This window comes from Microcaecilia unicolor, chromosome 1 (genome assembly GCF_901765095.1).
Source record: "Microcaecilia unicolor chromosome 1, aMicUni1.1, whole genome shotgun sequence".
Classification (NCBI taxonomy): domain Eukaryota; kingdom Metazoa; phylum Chordata; class Amphibia; order Gymnophiona; family Siphonopidae; genus Microcaecilia; species Microcaecilia unicolor.
This window is the reverse complement of record NC_044031.1, coordinates 503,859,766-503,881,903: the sequence shown is the minus strand read 5'-3', so window position 1 is coordinate 503,881,903 and position 22,138 is coordinate 503,859,766. Positions and strand designations below refer to the sequence as shown.

At 49.3% G+C, this 22,138-nt stretch overlaps 1 protein-coding gene across 2 annotated transcripts in view; it reads left to right on the top strand.

Moving 5' to 3' along the window:
* GGH (gamma-glutamyl hydrolase) overlaps positions 1 to 22,138 on the top strand; it is a 110,599-nt gene that overhangs the window by 67,220 nt on the left and 21,241 nt on the right. For both annotated transcript variants that reach the window (XR_003943383.1, XM_030214917.1), the window contains exon 5: positions 303 to 441. Coding sequence is in view for 1 of the 2 variants with exons in the window: in XM_030214917.1 (XP_030070777.1) it covers positions 303 to 441 (139 nt within the window). In the remaining variant the exon portion in view is untranslated. The remainder of the gene's footprint in view (positions 1 to 302; positions 442 to 22,138) is intronic.

Here is a 22,138-nt window from a genome sequence, read left to right as displayed (position 1 = left end):
AAAATATAAAATTAAGCTGTCATTGGAATGTAAAACCCTGTTCCTGGGAGGCAGAGTAATTAATGAATTATACAATGATACCAGACCGCATACAATTTTAAAAACAGAACAAGAAGTTTTTGAATTGGATCCAGGCATCCAGAGGCAACCAGTGAAGATCATATCATTTTGATTCTACTGTATTTCTTTAGACCACAGAGTACTCTCATTGTTTCACCCCAAAACTTTACATGGTCCACTTGTCACTTTTCAGTGTTTGTGTAGGTGGTTTGTTATTTGATATTTTACTTCATTTCTTTTAGGCAAATGATGGAGGCGACTACTTCCCTGTGTGGGGGACATGTCTTGGCTTTGAACAGCTAACAGTTCTTACCAGTGATCAGCTTCTCCTGACGATGACTGACACAAGAAATATTGCCCTACCTCTGAACTTCAGTACAAGTGAGCACTAATATGCATTGTGACCTTCTTGCAACAGCTGGTAGATGAAACCCAGAAAACTCAATGTTATTCTTTAGGGAACTTTTAAAAGACTTCAGAGGTTTGGGAAAGATGGAGGTAACAGGAAAACAGAGAAATAATCTAGAGAAAGTATTAAGTATTAGTCCAGTAAATGATGGCAAAAAGAAAAAAATCAGTTGACCCATCTGGTCTGCCCTGTCATTCTTGTCTATAAATCAACCTCAAAGTGATATAAAAACATGCTATCTTGTAGAACAGATGGTAAGAATGTTGTTTCTCTTAACACTCTTCTTTCCAAACCTGAATTCCCTTGGCAGTGAAACAAAAACAAATGGAGTATGTAATAAATGTGTTTAATGTAAATCTTTCAGCAAATCCTTTTTCATATTTTTAAATGGGAAGCAGACACAGAAGTTGGCCTGTTGGGAATGTGTCTTTCTTTGAGGACAAGAAGGACATTATTTGCCAAATATGGATGATATCAACTGACTGAGCCCGGCATGAACGCTACCCAATATTCTAGTATTTTTGGAAGCTTTTGGCAGTACCACACCGCACATACATGGGTATCTTCCCACGCAACATGAGCACATGGGACCAGCAGTCTTTCCGCGGAACAGAGCAGTTGCATCTTATCTGGTCCTCAGTGCGTAGCTTGTAATATTTTTTTCTGCCTTCACTCTTCGTACACAGGATCTTTTTTTTTTTTTTTTTCATTTTATTTGATCGAGCGTGGTACCAGAAGATTGGAGGGTGGCCAATGTAACGCCGATTTTTAAAAAAGGGTCCAAAGGAGATCTGGGAAATTATAGAGCGGTGAGTCTGATGTCGGTGCCGGGCAAAATGGTAGAGACTATTATAAAGAACAAAATTATAGAGCATATTCAAAAGCATGGATTCATAAGACAAAGTAAACATGGATTTAGTGAAGGGAAATGTTGCCTCGCCAATCTACTACATTTCTTTGAAGGGGTGAACAAACGTGGATAAAGGTGAGCTGGTTGATATTGTGTATCTGGATTTTCAGAAGGCATTTGACAAAGTTCCTCATGAAAGACTCCAGAGGAAATTGGAGAGTCATGGGATAGGAGGTAGTGTTCCATTGTGGATTAAAAACTGGTTAAAAGATAGAAAACAGAGAGTAGGGTTAAATGGTCAGTATTCTCAATGGAGAACGGTAGTTAGTGGGGTTAATCAGGGGTCTGTGCTGCGACCGCTCCTTTTTAACATATTTATAAATGACCTAGAGATGGGAGTAACTAGAGAGGTAATTAAGTTTGCTGATGACACAAAGTTATTTAAAGTCGTTAAATCACGGGAGGATTGTGAAAAATCACAAGAGGACCTTACGAGACTGGGAAACTGGGTGTCTAAATTTTTCTCCGAGGACAAGCAGGCTGCTTGTTCTCACGACTGGGTGACGTCTGCGGCAGCCCCCACCAACCGGAAGAAGCTTCGCGGGCGGTCCGCACGCAGGGCACGCCCACCGCGCATGTGCGGCCGTCTTCCCGCCCATGCGTGACCGTTCCCGCCAGTCTTTTCTTTTCCTCGCCTGGAGAGAGTCGTGTTTACCCGCTCTCTCTTAGTCAGCCCCGGAAAATCGTCGTGTGTTCGCGAACCTTAGTTATTTTTTCAGTTTCTTCATTGCGTGTTCCCCAAAGCTTTTTCTTTCGTAAAAAAAAAAAAAAAGGAACACGCTGTGTTTTTTCCCTCCTTTCTAGCGGGGGCGTCGCGTTGCGGCCTTGTCGCCGCGCGGTCGAGTTATTTTTCGAGGTGTGATTTTACCGCCACCATAGACGACTTTGATTTCGCCAACGCGATTTTTCCGTCGATGTCCTCGAAGGTCCCGAGTGGATTTAAGAAGTGTGGTCGGTGCGGCCGGCCTATCTCGCAGACCGACACCCACGCTTGGTGCCTCCAGTGCCTTGGGCCGGAGCACGATACCAAGTCGTGTACTTTGTGTCTTGGTCTCCGGAAACGGACTCAAGTTGCGAGGCAAGTTCTTCGGGACCGTCTTTTTGGAACTTGCGCCGGCCCCTCGACGGCATCGGTATCGACGGCCGGCTCTTCGGTACCGGTATCGATGTCCGCGAAATCGGCACCGATGGCATCGACCCCAGGAGTACAGGTCCCGTCGGCCCGCCGGTCCTCCGGTGACGGTAGGGGTGAGAGGCCGCGTGGGCAATCGGCCCCGGTCACTCCCTCTGCTAATGGCCCTCGGGACCGAACCCTGTCTGACCCGGCCCCTGGAGACCGAGGGGGATCGACTTCCTCCTCCTCCATTCCACCTGGCGCCGATGACGGGCACCGCAAAAAATCAAAGAAGCACCGTCATCGGTCGCCATCGATGCATCCGGCCCCCGGCGCCGGAGAGGAGTCGACGCCGAGTAAGCGTCAGCGCCGAGAGGAAAGGTCCCCCTCGGTAGTGGAGGTACCGACGCGTCAGGGTCCCAGCACTTCGGTGCAGTCTCCTGGACCCGAGCAGCTTCTGGCACCGACGCCTCTACCGGCCCCCCCCCCCCGTCTTTCCCGGCAGCGGGCCTGGACGAGTGCCTCCGAGCCATCCTTCCAGGGATCCTGGAAGGGCTGATGCGCCAGGCTGTGCCAGCGCCGGTGAGCTCTAGCCCGGTGCCGAGGCCTTCGACGCCGACGCCGCTTGCGGCGCCGGTCTCGACCGCCACGCAGGTGGAGTCGACGTCGATGGAGGGAGCTTCGTCCCCGCCGGCGCGGGAGTCCACCGCTCGACAACACCGAGGCCTCGGTGCCTCGACGTCGAGCCGGGCCAGGTTGAGGACTCAGCTGCATGAGCTTATGTCCGATACCGAGGAAGAGGCCTCGTGGGGGGAGGAGGAGGACCCCAGATATTTCTCCTCAGAGGAGTCTGTGGGCCTTCCCTCCGACCCCACGCCTTCACCAGAGAGGAAGCTCTCGCCTCCTGAGAGCCTCTCCTTTGCCTCCTTCGTCAGGGATATGTTTATTTGCATTCCCTTTCCCGTGGTCTCTGTGGATGAGCCGAGGGCTGAGATGCTCGAGGTCCTCGACTATCCATCACCACCTAGAGAGTCCTCCACGGTGCCGTTGCACAATGTCCTCAAAGAGACACTGCTTCGGAACTGGTTGCGACCATTATCTAATCCCACCATCCCCAAGAAAGCAGAGTACCAGTACAGAATCCACTCGGACCCAGAGTTAATGCGGCCCCAATTGCCTCATGACTTGGCGATCGTGGATTCTGCTCTCAAGAGGGCACGGAGTTCGAGGGATACCGCCTCGGCGCCCCCGGGGCGGGAGTCTCGCACTCTGGACTCGTTTGGGAGGAAGGCCTACCAATCTTCCATGCTCGTGACCCGCATCCAGTCTTACCAGCTCTACACGAGCATCCACATGCGGAACAATGTGAAGCAACTGGCGGACCTGGTTGACAAGCTCCCGCCGGAGCAGTCCAGGCCTTTTCAGGAGGTGGTCAGGCAGCTGAAGGCGTGCAGAAAGTTCCTGTCCAGGGGTATCTATGACACCTGTGACGTGGCATCTCGTGCTGCGGCCCAAGGTATAGTGATGCACAGGCTCTCATGGTTGCGTGCCTCTGACCTGGACAACCGCACCCAGCAGAGACTGGCCGACGTCCCTTGCCGGGGGGATAATATTTTTGGTGAGAAGGTCGAGCAGCTGGTGGACCAACTGCATCAGCGGGAAACCGCCCTCGACAAGCTCTCCCACCGGGCGCCTTCAGCATCCACCTCAGCAGGTGGACGTTTTTCCCGGGCCCGGCAGGCTGCACCCTATGCTTTAACCAAGCGTAGGTACACCCAGCCGGCCCGAAGGCCTCGTCAGGCACAGGGACATCCCCAGCGCGCTCGTTCTCGTCAACAGCGTGCGCCTAAGCAGCCCCCTGCGCCTCCACAGCAAAAGCCGGGGACGGGCTTTTGACTGGATCCATGGGAACGTAGCCGCCCTCAAAGTGTCCGTACCGGACGATCTGCCGGTCGGAGGGAGGTTAAAATTTTTTCACCAAAGGTGGCCTCTTATAACCTCCGACCAGTGGGTTCTCCAAATAGTGCGGTGCGGATACGCCCTGAATTTGGCCTCCCTGCCACCAAATTGTCCTCCGGGAGCTCAATCCTTCAGCTCCCACCACAAGCAGGTACTTGCAGAGGAACTCTCCGCCCTTCTCAGCGCCAATGCGGTCGAGCCCGTACCACCCGGGCAGGAAGGGCAGGGATTCTATTCCAGGTACTTCCTTGTGGAAAAGAAAACAGGGGGGATGCGTCCCATCCTAGACCTGAGAGGCCTGAACAAATTCCTGGTCAAAGAAAAGTTCAGGATGCTTTCCTTGGGCACCCTTCTCCCAATGATTCAGAAAAACGATTGGCTATGCTCTCTGGACTTGAAGGACGCCTACACGCACATCCCGATACTGCCAGCTCACAGACAGTATCTGCGATTTCAGCTGGGCACACGTCACTTCCAGTACTGTGTGCTACCATTTGGGCTCGCCTCTGCGCCCAGGGTGTTTACAAAGTGCCTCATGGTGGTTGCGGTGTATCTACGCAAGCTGGGAGTGCACGTGTTCCCATATCTCGACGATTGGCTGGTCAAGAACACCTCCGAGGCAGGAGTTCTTCGGTCCATGCAGTGCACTATTCACCTCCTGGAGCTGCTGGGTTTTGTGATAAATTACCCAAAGTCCCATCTCCAGCCAGCCCAGTCTCTGGAATTTATAGGAGCTCTGCTGAATACTCAGACGGCTCAGGCCTTCCTTCCCGAAGCGAGGGCCAACAACCTCCTGTCCCTGGCTTCCCAGACCAGAGCGTCTCAGCAGATCACAGCTCGGCAGATGTTGAGACTTCTGGGTCATATGGCCTCCACAGTTCATGTGACTCCCATGGCTAGTCTTCACATGAGATCTGCTCAATGGACCCTAGCTTCCCAGTGGTTTCAAGCCACCGGGAATCTAGAAGATGTCATCCGCCTCTCCACCAGTTGCCGCACTTCTATGCACTGGTGGTCCATTCGGACCAATTTGACCCTGGGACGTCCATTCCAAATTCCACAGCCCACGAAAGTGCTGACAACGGATGCATCTCGCCTGGGGTGGGGAGCTCATGTCGATGGGCTTCACACCCAGGGACTGTGGTCCCTCCAGGAAAAGGATCTTCAGATCAACCTCCTGGAGCTCCGAGCGATCTGGAACGCACTGAAGGCTTTCAGAGATCGGCTGTCCTGTCAAATTATCCAAATTCGGACAGACAGGTTGCAATGTATTACGTCAACAAGCAGGGGGGCACCGGATCTCGCCCCCGTGTCAGGAAGCCGTCGGGATGTGGCGTTGGGCTTGCCAGTTCGGCATGCTCCTCCAAGCCACGTACCTGGCAGGCGTAAACAACGGTCTGGCCGACAGACTGAGCAGAGTCATGCAACCGCACGAGTGGTCGCTCCATTCCAGAGTGGTACGCAAGATCTTCCGAGAGTGGGGCACCCCCTCGGTGGACCTTTTCGCCTCTCAGACCAACCACAAGCTGCCTCTGTTCTGTTCCAGACTTCAGACACACGGCAGGCTAGCGTCGGATGCCTTTCTCCTTCATTGGGGGACCGGCCTCCTGTATGCTTATCCTCCCATACCTTTGGTGGGGAAGACCTTACTGAAGCTCAAGCAAGACCATGGCACCATGATTCTGATCGCGCCCTTTTGGCCCCGTCAGATCTGGTTCCCTCTTCTTCTGGAGTTGTCCTCAGAAGAACCGTGGAGATTGGAGTGTTTTCCGACTCTCATTTCGCAGAACGACGGAGCGTTGCTGCACCCCAACCTCCAATCTCTGGCTCTCATGGCCTGGATGTTGAGGGCGTAGACTTCGCTGCGTTGGGTCTGTCTAAGGGTGTCTCCCGTGTCTTGCTTGCCTCTAGGAAGGATTCCACTAAAAAGAGTTACTTTTTCAAGTGGAGGAGGTTTGTCGTTTGGTGTGAGAGCAAGGCCCTAGAACCTCGTTCTTGTCCTGCACAGAACCTGCTTGAATACCTTCTGCACTTATCAGAGTCTGGCCTCAAGACCAACTCAGTAAGGAATCACCTTAGTGCGATTAGTGCTTACCATTATCATGTGGAAGGTAAAGCCATCTCTGGAGAGCCTTTAGTCGTTCGATTCATGAGAGGCTTGCTTTTGTCAAAGCCCCCTATCAAGCCTCCTGCAGTGTCATGGGATCTCAATGTCGTCCTCACCCAGCTGATGAAACCTCCTTTTGAGCCACTGAATACCTGCCATCTGAAGTACTTGACCTGGAAGGTCATTTTCTTGGTGGCAATTACTTCAGCTCGTAGGGTCAGTGAGCTTCAAGCCCTGGTAGCTCATGCTCCATATACCAAATTTCATCACAACAGAGTAGTGCTCCGCACCCACCCAAAGTTCCTGCCGAAAGTGGTGTCAGAGTTCCATCTTAACCAGTCAATTGTCTTGCCAACATTCTTCCCCAGGCCGCATACCCGCCCTGCTGAACGTCAGTTGCACACATTGGACTGCAAGAGAGCATTAGCCTTCTACTTGGAGCGGACACAGCCCAACAGACAGTCCGCCCAATTGTTTGTTTCTTTCGACCCTAACAGGCTAGGGGTCGCTGTCGGGAAACGCACCATCTCCAATTGGCTAGCAGATTGCATTTCCTTCACTTACGCCCAGGCTGGGCTGGCTCTTGAGGGTCATGTCACGGCTCATAGTGTTAGAGCCATGGCAGCGTCAGTGGCCCACTTGAAGTCAGCCACTATTAAAGAGATTTGCAAGGCTGCGACGTGGTCTTCTGTCCACACATTCACATCACATTACTGCCTCCAGCAGGATACCCGACGCGACAGTCGGTTCGGGCAGTCGGTGCTGCAGAATCTGTTTGGGGTGTAAATCCAACTCCACCCTCCAGGACCCGCATTTATTCTGGTCAGGCTGCACTCTCAGTTAGTTGTTCTTCGTAGGTCAATTTTCTGTTGTATCCTGAGTGAGCCTGAGAGCTAGGGATACCGCAAGTCTTCAGAACAAGCAGCCTGCTTGTCCTCGGAGAAAGTGAATGATACATACCTGTAGCAGGTGTTCTCCGAGGACAGCAGGCTGATTGTTCTCACCTACCCTCCCTCCTCCCCTTTGGAGTTGCGCTTCATAGTTTTTGCTTGTCATTCAACTGGCGGGAACGATCACGCACGGGCGGGAAGACGGCCGCGCATGCGCGGTGGGCGTGCCCTGCGTGCGGACCACCCGCGAAGCTTCTTCCGGTTGGTGGGGGCTGCCGCGGACGTCACCCAGTCGTGAGAACAATCAGCCTGCTGTCCTCGGAGAACACCTGCTACAGGTATGTATCATTCACTATTTATTGTGTTTGTATCCCACATTTTCTCCATATATATGCTATAAATAGCAGATGACGTTTAATGTGAGCAAGTGCAAAGTGATGCATGTGGGAAAGAGGAACCCGAATTATAGCTAAGTCATGCAAGGTTCCACGTTAGGAGTCACAGCCCAAGAAAGGGATCTAGGTGTCATCGTTGATGATATGTTGAAACCTACTGCTCAGTGTGCTGCAGCGGCTAAGAAAGCAAATAGAATGTTAGGTATTATTAGGAAAGGGATGAAAAAGAAATATGAGGATGTTATAATACCTTTGTATCGCTCCATGGTGCGACTGCACCTCGAATATTGTGTTCAATTCTGGTCACCGCATCTCAAAAATGATATAGTGGAATTAGAAAAGGTGCAGAGAAGGGCGATGAAAATGATAAAGGGATGGGACAACTTCCCTATGAGGAAAGGCTAAAGCGGCTAGGGCTCATCAGCTTGGAGAAAAGGCGGCTGAGGGGAGATATGATAGAGGTCTATAAAATAATGAGTGGAGTTGAACGTGTAGATGTGAATTGTCTGTTTACGCTTTCCAAAAATACTAGGACTAGGTGGCATGTGATGAAGCTACAATGTAGTAAATTTAAAACGAATGGGAGACATTTTTTTTTTTCACGCAATGTGTAATTAAACTCTGGAATTCTTTGCCAGAGAATGTGGTAAAGGCGGTTAGCTTAGCAGAGTTTTTTTTATTTTTTATTTGTTTATAAATTTACATCTTTAAACCAAGAATTTATACTTGTACATAAAAGTGTTGTTATTCTTATAAAGTTAAGGAAACATAACCTTGTAAAGAAAATGAAAACAATGTATACAAATAAACAGTCAAGTCCACATTCAATGAGATGCAAGATTAATGAAGAAAATTAAGGAAATATTCTAAGGTAATATTGTACCTAAGAGTTGAGGCTGATAGTTAACTATTTGAGTTTATTTATCCTCCTAATGATTGTTTAGTTGCTATAAAAGTTGTTAAATGAGTAGGCTCTGTAAATATATATTTAACTGCATTATATCTAACAATACATTTACAGGGGTACCTTAAAAAAAAAAGTATCCCCTAATTGCAAGACACCTGGCTTTAATACCAGGAACTGCTTATGTCTTTGTTGGGCTTCTCTTGAAAGATCAGGAAATAGTTCAATTTTGAAACCTAAAAAGGGTTTCTCTCTATTTCTGAAAAACATACGAAACAACCATTGCTTTTCCGGTAATAATTCCACTGTTGCTACCAAAGTGGCTGCAGTGGCTAAGTCCGAGTTGTCCAATAACGCTGAAACATCTAAGGTATTTTCCAGTTGTTGCTCTGATATTTTTTTTTGGTAAATAGTAAACTTGCGTAAAAGGAGGAAATTTGTCTTCTGAGATTCCCAGTATTTCTTTTAGGTAACGTTTCAACATATCCAATGGCCTCAGCAATGTTACCATTGGAAAATTTGTAAATCGAAGATTATTCTTAAGGTAATTGTAAAAAGTTTCAGATTTGCTCCTCAGATTAGATAAATCCTTAATCGTTGAAAACTGTGTATTTTCCACCTTAAGAATATTTTTTTCAATTTGTTCCATTCGTACAACCATGGATTTAACTTCAGTCTCAGACTTTTCTATTCTCTGCTCCATATAGGAGACTTTCTGTGAAGCAGTACTTGCTTGTGTAAGAAAGGTTTTACCTAAATGTGAAATTAGTGATCAAAGAGAGTCTAAAGTTACCTCTTCAGGTTTCCTGGTAAGAAATTCAGGTATCGTTTCCAACGTTGAAACTGCTGCCTTCTCTGATCGGAAGCATTTTGATTTTCCGCTTCAGTCCCAGCAGGCGTGATCACCTGGGAGAGTGTTGTTTGTCCTTCTTTCCTGACTCTCCCTGTTGTATTAGAGCCTCCCTCGATCCGGAGCCTTGCTCACTTTCCAACGGCGGCCCCATCGATTCAAATGGGAGAACTTGAGCCTTGCGGTTGCAGGGGAAGAGCTGTTTGATTGAGGCTCAGCGTCGGCTTAAGCCCAGAAGATGCTAAAAATTCCTCACTCAAACCGGCGTCTTCTATGGGACCGCTCCCGGTCTTTCTTCCAGCCCCTGGAGTCCTCAAGTGCCAATCCATCGGACCGACAATTGGGGGAGATGGCAGCAGTGGGGGGGGGGGGGGGGGGGGGCTCGAACTGCTGCTCTACCCCAATTTTCAGGGCTGGCTGGTTAAGTTGGAACCTGCCAGAGATATTCCAGATATTGACGCGGCCAAATTTGGCTGCTAAACTTGGCCAATGAAGTGCTGAAAATTGGCAGATAGTCGATTATATTGTGCAATATAACCAGCTAGCTGCTAAGCACTAACTGGCGATATTCAGCAGGAGACAGCTGGCTTTCTCCCACTGAATATCGCCAGATAGCTGACTAAGGGAGTCTTTTACTAAAGGTTATCTCGAGTTATCTGCAACAGGGCCCATTGGAATAAAATGGGCCCTGCTGCCGATAACTCAAGCTAATCTTTAGTAAAAGCCCCCCTAAGTACCATTTAAATGGCCAGGGGCCATTCCTTGCCGGTTAAATAGTTTTGAATATTGGGGGGAGGGGCAGTCAAGGTATAGGCAGAATGTAAGATCTGTCATAACATAACATATAATTGAATGTTCAGTGTGTCCTTACCTTCCCCCATGCAACCTCCCACCCTTCCATAAAACTTGAAATCTTAACATTTCCACTTTGACTACATGATACATTTCTCTAGACCATGTTGGCCAAAAATTTGGTGTCTCATAAAGAACAATTATTTCTAGCTGCCAGGGAAAATGTTTGCTCTATATATTTTGGGTGTCAAGCTCTATTAGTAAATGTACTGTGTATATATTTTATGTCAGTTGCAAAAAGTACAAAGCGAAGAAATATCAGAAAGAAAGGTGGGAAAGAAAATTATCAAAGTTAGTTACCATAAACTAAAAGAAAAAAATATTCCCAGTATTCCAGTCCACAATATGTTGGAAGTGAGTACCAAAAGATCAAAAGAAAAAACAAAACCACATAAAAGAAAAAAAAAACAAACAATATAGGGCCATTGCAAAGGGCTCCCATATTAGCTGAGACAATAATTTTCTGAGTCTGAGCTTTGCCTTAAGCATGCATCTGTGAAGAAAGCTGGAAAAGCTACCCTGAAAGGGACTTACCTGGTCCTTCAATAGCTGACCATGTTACAAGAATTAATTTATAATTTGGGGAAATATTGCTCCAGAGCACTCGCCAATATTTATAATTTCTCCACCAATTATCTATTAAGATAATAATATTCGCAATTGCAAGAATAAAAGGAATTAAGTATATTTATTGGATTGCATTAACCTGCCTTACCAGGTTTAAGAACATATGTAAAGAACAGACCATATATTTAGCTTCAAAAGGAGTTTATTTAATACAATTGCAGTGAGAGGTAAGAGTCTTACAGAGAATCTGTGCTTCCATATCATCATGCTGATCAATCCATAGACTGGTGGGTTGTGTCCATCTACCAGCAGGTGGAGATAGAGAGCAAACTTTTGCCTCCCTATATGTGGTCATGTGCTGCCGGAAACTCCTCAGTATGTTCTCTATCTCAGCAGGTGGTGGTCACACACAGCAGCAGCTCTGGCTAGGCCTCCAAGCCTAATTCTTAGGTTTTGTTGAGTGCCTGGGGTTGAGGGCTCTTCTTGAGCAAGTGCAAACCTGGTGGCGCCAGGTCCCTCCTTTTCTCCCCCCTCCCGCTGGCTCCGTTAAAAAAAAAAAAAAAAAATTTTTTGAACGTCCTTAAAGGCGTTTATTTCGACGTTTATTTAAACGTTTATTGCAGCTACTCACTGGGACACCAGGTTGTTACAGCTCGGAGCGGAAAGCAGGTAATTTTTACCTTTTTATAGCGGGCAGGGGGTTCCCCGATTGATCTCCACGTGGCATATGGCGTCGGAGGGCGAGGGCGCAAAGAGTCGCTCCCCGGATCGCTTGGGCGCTTCTAGAGGGGATGCGGGGGTCTTAAAGCCTGATTCGCCCTTGTTGGGTGACAGTTTCGTGACCGATGAGTGTCCCGGTCCTTCCTCCGGCGTGGCGGTTTTTCCCGCCATAAACGCCCATCCCCCGCTGCTCGCCTCCGCCATCTTGGCCGGCCACGTGGCTCGGACGGCTTCTTCTTGGGCCGCCCTTGAGGTAGGAGACATTAATGCCATGAACGCCCTTAATTTGGGCGACGGCACCAAAGCGGCTAAAGTTAAGCGCCGTTCTTCCCGCGCGGCTCCTTCGCGGAGTGTTGCGCCGGACGCCATTTTGGATGCGCAGCATGTCTCTCCCCCGCTCTTGCGAGCGCCGGTTGAGGGTGCATCTAGGGCTGTAGCCCAGGCTGCGGAAGTGCACAGTCTGGGGGGTTTCTCCCCCGAGTTTGTTTTGCTGCTGCATCAGGCCTTCCTTATGCAAAACGCTGCCCCTGCTCCCTCGTCTGGTAAAGAGGTTGAGGTCCCCGGAGGTAAACGCCCTCGGGTTGATTCCCAGGCCTTGGAGGACTTTGTCTCCTCCGATGTAGATGAGGGCAGCGTATCTGAGTTCTCCCAACGTTCCCTTGCGGATTCCTTGGAGGAGACGGATCCCCGCTCGGTTGGAGCGGATGACCCCTCTGCAGCTCGGCTTTTTAGCTCAGAGGATTTGCCCAACCTGTTAGTGCAGGCCATGGGCATTTTGAAGATTTCCTCTCCGGAGGACGTCTCTCCCTCAGCCCCTATTGGCGCTGCCATTATGCTGGGGACGAAGCGCCCGCCTAGAACCTTCCACGTGCATGATGCCATGCACACCTTAATTTCGGCTCAATGGGATGTCCCGGAAGCGAGCCTTAAAGTGGCTAGGGCTATGTCCCGCCTCTATCCTTTGCCTGAAAGTGAACGTGAGGCCTATCTGTGGCCTACCGTGGATTCTTTAATCACTGCGGTGACTAAGAAAACGGCGTTGCCGGTGGAAGGTGGCACGGCCCTAAAGGACGCCCAAGACAGAAGTTTGGAGGCGGCCTTAAGGTCGTCCTTTGAGGCGGCTGCTTTAAGTTTGCAGGCCTCAGTTTGCGGCTCCTATGTGGCCAGGGCGTGCCTGACTATGGTGCAGCGGGCTTCCCCTCGGATCATTCCTTGGGGGCTGATTGGCCGGCCCTGGAATCGGGCTTAGCCTATTTGGCAGACTTGCTGTATGATGTCTTGAGGGCCTCAGCTAAAGGCATGGCTCAGACAATCTCTGCGCGGCGGTGGCTTTGGCTGAAGCATTGGTCTGCTGACCACGCCTCTAAATCCCGCCTGGCTAGATTGCCTTTTAAAGGCAAGCTGCTCTTTGGGGTCGAGCTGGACAAAATCGTGACCGATCTCGGCACGTCTAAGGGCAAGAAGTTACCAGAGGTCAGGGCTCGGGCTAGTACTCGTCCCGGTACCTCCAGAGGACGGTTTCTGGAAGCCCGTCGGTACCGCCCGGGCAGGTCGGGCTCCTCTGCCCCCTCTTCCTTCAAGAGGAATTTCTCCCCCAAGCAGCATTCCTTTCGCAGAGACCGCCGTCCCGGAGGTGCTCCCTCCGGTCCTCCCCCAGGGTCTCGTACCCAATGACGGGGCCTTGGTCCACGCCCCAGTGCAGATTGGAGGACGGCTGTCCTCGTTTCTGGGCGAGTGTACCACAATAACTTCAGACGCTTGGGTGCTGGAAGTCATCAGAGACGGCTACAAGCTAGAGTTCTGCCGACCCTTAAGAGACGGGTTTGTACTCTCTCCCTGCAAGTCTCCGGTCAAAGCTGTGGCAGTGCAGCAGACCTTGGACAATCTGATCCGCCTGGGTACGGTCGTTCCGGTGCCTGAAAGTCAGCTTGGCAAGGGGCGTTACTCCATTTACTTTGTGGTACCAAAGAAAGGAGGTTCTGTCCGGCCTATCCTCGACCTCAAAGGGGTCAATCGGGCCTTGAAAGTGCGGCACTTTCGCATGGAGACTCTCCGCTCTGTTATAGCGGCAGTGAAGGCAGGAGAGTTCTTGGCTTCCTTGGACATCAAGGAAGCGTACCTGCATATTCCCATCTGGCCTCCTCATCAACGCTTTCTGCGTTTTGCAGTCCTGGGACGACACTTCCAGTTCAGAGCCCTCCCGTTCGGGTTGGCTACTGCTCCGCGGACCTTTTCCAAAGTAATGGTGGTCATCGCGGCCTTCCTGCGAAAGGAAGGAGTACAAGTCTATCCTTATCTGGACGACTGGTTGATCCGAGCCCCCTCTTATGCAGAGTGCGGCAAAGCTGTGGACCGGGTAGTTGCTCTTTTGAGCTCCCTGGGATGGATCATCAACTGGGAGAAGAGCCAGCTGCGCCCGACTCAGTCCCTGGAGTATCTGGGAGTTCGATTCGACACCCAAGTGGGCAGAGTGTTCCTGCCAGACAATCGGATTGTCAAACTTCAGGCTCAGGTGGACCAGTTCCTAGTAGCCTCTCCTCTTCGGGCTTGGGACTATGTGCAGCTATTGGGCTCTATGACGGCCACGATGGAAGTAGTGCCCTGGGCCAGGGCTCATATGAGACCACTACAACACTCTTTGCTGCAGCGCTGGACTCCGATGTCGGAGGATTATGCTGTGCGCCTTCCCTTGGACCCAGCAGTGCGCAAGGCGCTGAGCTGGTGGATGCAGACAGACAAGTTGTCTGCGGGAATGCCTCTGGTGACCCCGGAGTGGATTGTCGTCACGATGGACGCCTCTTTGTCGGGCTGGGGAGCCCACTGCTTGGGAAGGACAGCGCAGGGGCTCTGGTCTCCTGCAGAGGCAAAGTGGTCTATCAACCTCCTGGAACTCAGAGCCATTCGGTTGGCGCTTTTGGAGTTCATCCCGGTACTGGCGTTGAAGCCGGTACGGGTCCTGTCGGACAATGCCACGGCTGTGGCCTATGTCAACCGCCAGGGAGGTACCAAGAGCGCCCCTCTAGCCAAGGAGGCTATGAATCTATGCCAGTGGGCGGAAGCGAACCTGGAGCAGCTGTCAGCGGCCCACATTGCCGGAGTCATGAATGTCAAGGCGGACTTTCTCAGTCGCCATACCTTGGAGCCCGGAGAGTGGCAGCTATCTGCTCAGGCGTTCTTGGACATCACGAAGCGCTGGGGCCAGCCGAGCCTAGATCTGATGGCGTCATCGGCCAATTGCCAAGTGCCGCGCTTTTTCAGCAGAGGACGGGACCCTCGATCCCTGGGAGTAGATGCTCTTCTCCAACAGTGGCCGACACAAGAGCTTCTCTATGTGTTCCCGCCCTGGCCCATGTTGGGCAGGGTGCTAGACCGGGTGGCAAAGCATCCAGGCCGGATAATCCTGGTGGGTCCGGATTGGCCCAGACGTCCCTGGTATGCGGACTTGATCAGGCTCTCAGTCGACGATCCTCTGCGGCTGCCAGTGGAGCAGGGCCTGTTACATCAGGGTCCCGTGGTGATGGAGGATCCCTCCCCCTTTGGTCTTACGGCCTGGCTATTGAGCGGCAGCGTCTGAGAAAGAAGGGCTTCTCAGACAAGGTCATCGCCACTATGCTGAGAGCGAGGAAGCGCTCTACTTCTACTGCTTACGCCAGGGTTTGGCGTATCTTTGCAGCGTGGTGTGAAGCAGGCTCACTTTCTCCCTTCACTGCTCCAATTTCTTCAGTGTTGGCGTTCCTGCAAGAAGGTCTGGAGAAAGGCCTGTCGCTCAGTTCCCTGAAAGTTCAGGTAGCGGCTCTGGCTTGCTTCAGGGGCCGCCTGAAGGGTGCTTCCCTGGCTTCGCAGCCAGATGTGGTGCGCTTTCTCAAGGGAGTTAATCACCTGCGCCCTCCTCTGCACTCAGTGGTGCCTGCGTGGAATCTCAACCTGGTGCTAAGAGCATTGCAGAAGCCGCCTTTTGAACCCTTGTCGAGGGCATCTCTGAAAGACCTGACGTTGAAAGCAGTCTTTTTGGTGGCTATCACTTCAGCCAGAAGAGTTTCCGAGCTCCAGGCACTCTCATGGCGAGAGCCTTTTCTACAGTTCACAGAGGCAGGAGTGACTATTCGCACAGTGCCTTCCTTCCTGCCCAAGATTGTTTCTCGCTTCCATGTGAATCAGCAGCTCTGTCTCCCTTCCTTTCGGAGGGAGGACTACCCAGAGGAATACTCTGCTCTCAAATGTCTGGATGTGAGACGTGTCATCATCAGATAATTGGAAGTGACCAATGATTTCCGGAAATCGGATCATCTGTTTGCCCTGTTTGCAGGTCCTCGTAGGGGTCTGCAGGCTGCTAAGCCTACAGTGGCAAGATGGGTCAAGGAAGCCATTGCAGCGGCTTATGTGGCCGCGGGGAAGGTGCCGCCTATCCAGCTGAAGGCTCACTCCACTAGAGCTCAGGCGGCCTCGATGGCAGAGGCCGGGTCCGTCTCCTTGGAAGAGATTTGCAAGGCGGCAACTTGGGCTTCGGCCCATACCTTTTCCAGGCATTACCGCTTGACTGTGGCTGTTCGGGCGGAGGCCCGGTTTGGAGCTTCAGTGTTGCGGTCAGGGATTTCTATGTCCCGCCCTGGGTGAGTACTGCTTCGGTACATCCCACCAGTCTATGGATTGATCAGCATGATGATATGGAAGGTAAAATTATGTATCATACCTGATAATTTTCTTTCCATTAATCATAGCTGATCAATCCATAGCCCCTCCCAGATATCTGTACTGTTTATATTCTGGTTGAATTTTAGGTTCAAGTTTAGTCTTCAGTTACTTCAGGAGGACTTCGTGTTCAAGTTCTTTTTTCACTTGGATTCTTCAAGAGTTGAGACGAGTTTGTGTTACAGTGAGCTGCTGCATTCCTCTCCCCTCCGTTTTACGGGGCTGGATTGAGATTTAAATTCTGCCGGCACTCCCTCCCGCTTCGTGCGGCTGTAGGGCAGCTTTGTACCCCTCCCGCTTCGGCGGTGTTAGGGTCAGTCAGCTCCTCCCGCGGTTGCGGTTGCAGGTGTATAATTATACTACAGCAAGAGGCCCTCACTGGATGCCCACCGAAAGGGTGGAAGGCCAGATTTTAGGACTCAGGCTGTAAAAATACCAGCTAGGTTTAAAAATCTATGACTGGCTGAGCATGGACTTGCTTTTCCTGCAAGTTAATATGTGTTCTACCCTAAGATCTATCCACTGGAATAGTGGCAGGCCAAACTACATAGCTTTGTACAGCTGAAAAGCACTGCCTAGGCCTGATAACCTACTAATGGCCTTATAGAACAAAATCAGGTACAAATTGAATGTAGCACTTATTAAAATGGAGTTTGTCTTTCTATAAGATGAAACTTAGATCATAAGATAATAGAAAAAGGGGAAGTGAAACTGATATGCTAAGAATAAGATGTTCTGGCAGAAGAGAAAAACATGTTGACAAAAGAGGAAATTGCGAAATAACTTGCAATAGCTGGAACGGAAAGAGTTGGGTACAGAACAACAGATGGCAGGACACGACAGTTTAACCACAGAAATTGAGAAATAGTTGAAAAAAAACAGGTCCCAAAATAGGTCCAGCCATAGACTTCTATTGAGAGAAGAGAGTATAAAAGAAGGGTGATTTGGGCTTAATTTCGGAGTCCGTCCCCAACGCCTCGGAAGCAGCAGAGCTCCGGTCAGCTGAATTCAGAATTTGTCTGATGAATGTACCTGATTAAAATCTGATATGCAAATAAACTCTTCATTCTAAATGATGGTTTGTGGGCTTCACTTAATGATGAAAGGCTGTAAGTACAAATGCTTTTGTTGCATCCAGCAGCTATCTTTCACTGCATTGTATAACTTGTAATCTGATTCCAGTTTGTCATAAGGCTGGTACCTTTTCCTTAGACCTAGCGTCTCTCTCAGTGGCAATTTCTCTTAGAACTTCACAACCCCCTGATTACCCCAGTACCAGTGTTATTTAGAGATGGAGTCAGATGGAGGTCACTCTAGCCTTCTTGGGGGGCTCGGGACCCCCCTATTCACAACACAGGATAAGCCAGATCCCCCCGCATCGGCGGGTGTGGTGTCCCTCCTCCGCTCCGCGGGGATGAGCTGGACGGATTCCCCTCCCCCACTTGTGTGGGGATGAGCTGGGTTAATTCCCCTCCCCCGTTTCGGCGGTGGTGAGCTGGGCAGAGTGTCCCTTTGTGGGTGTAATTCTCTAAGTGCTGAGTCCTGCGGATGGAGCTTTGATATCGACATACTGAGGAGTTTCCGGCAGCACATGACCACATATAGGGAGGCAAAAGTTTGCTCTCTATCTCCACCTGCTGGTAGATGGACACAACCCACCAGTCTATGGATTGATCAGCTATGATTAATGGAAAGAAAATTATCAGGTATGATACATAATTTTACCTTAAAGTAAGGTAGCCGGTTTAAATATGAATTATTAACTTACAGAAAAGTCTTTGTTACAAAGCTGAGTGATGAGCACATGGTCACAGGAGAGAAGGGTAGAGCTGTAGGTCCCTAGAGCAGCAGATCCCAAGAAGAAGATCTCCCAAGAGAGTGAGCTGTACTGTTTCCAGGCCTTTTATAATGTTCCCTGAGTCCTGGATATTGAAGTTTGCAGAGGATCTTGGGTATTGTAGTTTGCAAGGGGTCACATGCCATCGGCCCTTTGTCTTCACATGTGCTGAAGTCTTATCTGAAGGGGGAGAGCACTGAGTCCACTGTGGCAAGTGGTTTATGGCTTCCTGTTTATTCTTTCATTCTGAGTCAATAGCTGGAGTTACACCTTCCCAGACCCTCTGTCTGCTGGTGGAGATGTCTTTGTGATCCTTCAAGCACCCACCCAGCCAAGCTTTTATTAACAGTCCTTCAGGTGGGAGGGGGAGAGGAAGTTTGAAGACTTCTGAAGTAGTGCCTTTTGTCCTTTTAAATGTTCCCAAAGGGAGGGGGAAGAGGGACTTGAAATGAAAGCCAGTTTCCCTGTTGCAGTTTCAATTAGTCTTTAAAGTTGTATATTTATATTGGTATATCTGATTCAGCATAATCAATAATTGTGCTACATATATTTCAATAATCCTGACAATTAAACGCATATCATGTTACAACCAGATAAATCCAAAGAAACATTCTCAAGCTTCATAAGTTTAAATTCAAATGTAAAACCATTATCTCCAGCTGCACATGAAGCTCTCCTCTAGCAATTAAGGGATGTGATTTAACTTCCCAGTGGGGTCCTTGCCCCACCTCCAAGTTCACAACAGATTTAGTCAGCTGGCTCGGATTCTGGGCACTCTTCCTATGGCCAGATTCCACGAGTGGCCCTCCACCAAAGATTACCACAGCCTGTGCTCCAGGCTGCTCAAAATGATCAAGTAGGCCTAAGGAGGAAGTAACCAAGGTCATTGAGAAGAAGACTCAAGCCCTTCCTCTTCATCCTAAAACAGGAAATGTTAGAGCAGTGGGACGTACACACCAACAATATATTGGCTGCTTTGCTGCTATTCATGTATATTTTATGTGAAGAAGAAATAATCATCTTGCTACTGTCCAGTTCTTCCACTTCTATTTTCATCATAGCTTGTGGGGGTAATTTTTATAAAGGGATGCCCAATATAAGAAGGTAAGAAAGTGCTTTCTTAGGTGCTATTTTGTAAAGGAAAGTAGGAGCGGACTTGTATGCTGTGCCCAGGCTTCACCCAGACTTCGTCGTTGTGCACACCTACCAGCAAAGTACACGCCTTCAAGACATGGTGCATTCTACTCAACTGGTTGATATTCTGTAATACACATGTATAATGCCACATCCGTGTGCAAATTAGTACAATGCCCCAAAGTGGGTGTGTACTTTACCACTTAAAGCACCCACCCCCTTATAGAGTTGCCTCCTGAAAGGCTTTAGCATGCAGTTGAAATGAGGATTTGACTAGTAAATTTGTGGTGGTGACCACTTTTTCCTTCATAATACCAAATGAAATATTACCAGCTGGTTACCTTAACACTTTTCTGCTGGGAAGTCAGTGGTTGGTGGAACCTTTAATTCAGTCGTATAATTGCCAGTAATCTGCACACTGTATGCATCCCCAGCAGTGTACAGTGCTGCGTATGCCTTCTAGCGCTATAGAAATGATAAGTAGTAGTAGTACTTTCCTTTTCCCATCAGTATATCACCAGTCCTTCCCTAGGTTCCATCTTTCCTCACTATGCCTCTAATCCCTCCTCTTCCCCCACCTCCGCCTCAACCCTCCAAAGCAGATTAGGAAGGCTGCAGGTTGAGTGTGAGGACAAATACTGAAATAGTACGCCCTCACAGGCTGCATAGTGACCTCCTCCTTCTGGATTCTGTGCAGGAAAGTGACTCCAAGGCGAGTTATAATTGAGGTAGTACCTGTAAGTCCCTGGTCCAAACGTTTGCAATGTAAGTTTGTAGCTTGAAAAAGACTTTACTAAGGTCGCAGGGGTTATTGGTGGGAGAAGCAGATTTCAACCTGGCTTCCCTGGTTCTCAGCTTGCTGCGCTAAGCAATAGGTGACTACTCCATTACAAGCCAGTTCATGAGAGATGACCAGGAAGTGGGAGGAGGGGCGACCTGGGTATTTTATTCCTGTGGGCCCTCCAGCAGGTCATGCACACTGTTAGCACATGAGTTTTCTCTAAAAAGAACAGTTCTTAAATCTACTCAGCCAGGCTGGGAAAATAGTTAGAAACCATGGTCATCAGCCAAATAAGTTTCAGAATCTGAGTCACTTTTTTATAATTTTTGTTACTTTGCTTATTATTTTTTCTTTCTGTCTAATTTTTGGTGTTGTGTTTTCTGTGGGACACAGAAAGTATCTGCATATAATACATGTAAACCACTTTGGTTGTACCACAGAAAGGCAGTATATCAAATCCATAACCCTTTACCCTTTTGACCTTTTCTTTTCTTTTAAAGGGTTTGTTCTGGGTGCAGCTTTGCATTTTTAATTGTTTTGCAACCTTTCCCTATTACCAGGATTTACTACTCATGTTGCAACCTCCTTTCCATAAGTACATAAATATATAAGTATTGCCACACTGGAAGAGACCAACAGGCTTATTTTCGAACGAGAAGGACACCCATCTTTCGACACAAATCAGAAGATGGGCATCCTCACAGGATCGCCCAAATCGGCATAATCGAAAGCCGATTTTGGGCGTCCCCAACTGCTTTCCATTGCGGGGATAACCAAAGTTCACAGGGGCTTGTCAGAGGCGTAGCGAAGGCGGGACTTTGGCATGCCTAACACATGGGCGTCCTCGACCCATAATGGAAAAAATGGCGTTTCTGACGAATACTTGGACGACTTTACCTGGTCCTGTTTTTCTTACGACGAAGCCACAAAAAGGTGCCCGAACTGACCAGATGACCACCGGAGAGAATCAGGGATGACCTCCCCTTACTCCCCCAGTGGTCACTAACCCCCTCCCATCCTCAAAAAAACATCTTTAAAAATATTTTGTGCCAGCCTCAAATGTCATACTCTCAGGTCCATGATAGCAGTATGCAGGTCCCTGGAGCAGTTTCAGTGTGCAGTGCACTTCAGGCAAGCGGATCCAGGCCCATCCCCCCCCCATCTGTTACACTTGTGGTGGTAAATGTGAGCCCTTCGAAACCCACCAGAAACCCACTGTACCCACATCTAGGTGCCCCCTTCACCCGTAAGGGCTATGGTAGTGGTGGGTAGTGGGTTTTGGGGGCTCAGTGCACAAGGTAAGGGAGCTATGTTCCTGGGAGCAATTTCTGAAGTCCAGTGCAGTGCCCCCTAGGGTGCCCGGTTGGTGTCCTAGCATGTCAGGGGGACCAGTGCACTACGAATGCTGGCTCCTCCCATGACCAAAGGGCTTCATTTGGTCATTTCTGAGATAGGTGTCCTTAGTTTCCATTATCGGCGAAAATCGGAAACGACCAAGTCTAGGGATGACTATCTGTAAGGACAATCTAAATGTCAAGATTTAGGTGTCCCCGACCGTATTATCGAAACGAAAGATGGACGTCCATCTTGTTTCGATAATACGGGTTTCCCCGCCCCTTCACCGGCACGTTTTGCGACGACGTCCTCAGCAAAACTTGGGCATCCCTTTCGATTATGCCCCTCCACAGGTCCATCAAGCCCAGCATTCTGTTTCCAAAGTGATGTGTTTTATTTTCAGACTTTTTGTCACTACAGGGCAACCTGTGTGCATAAGTTTCTCTCCTACAGGTTAGTCACAAGTTTCAGATGCCATATGCTTGGAGTTGTTAAGCTCTGCTTAGAGAGGGAAGGGAGAAGATTTGAATTAATTCAGTCCTATATGTCAGTAATGTTGACTTGTCTCAGTAGTAAAATAGAAAAAAAATGCTTTATATATTTTTCTTTCTCATTGTGCCTTTCT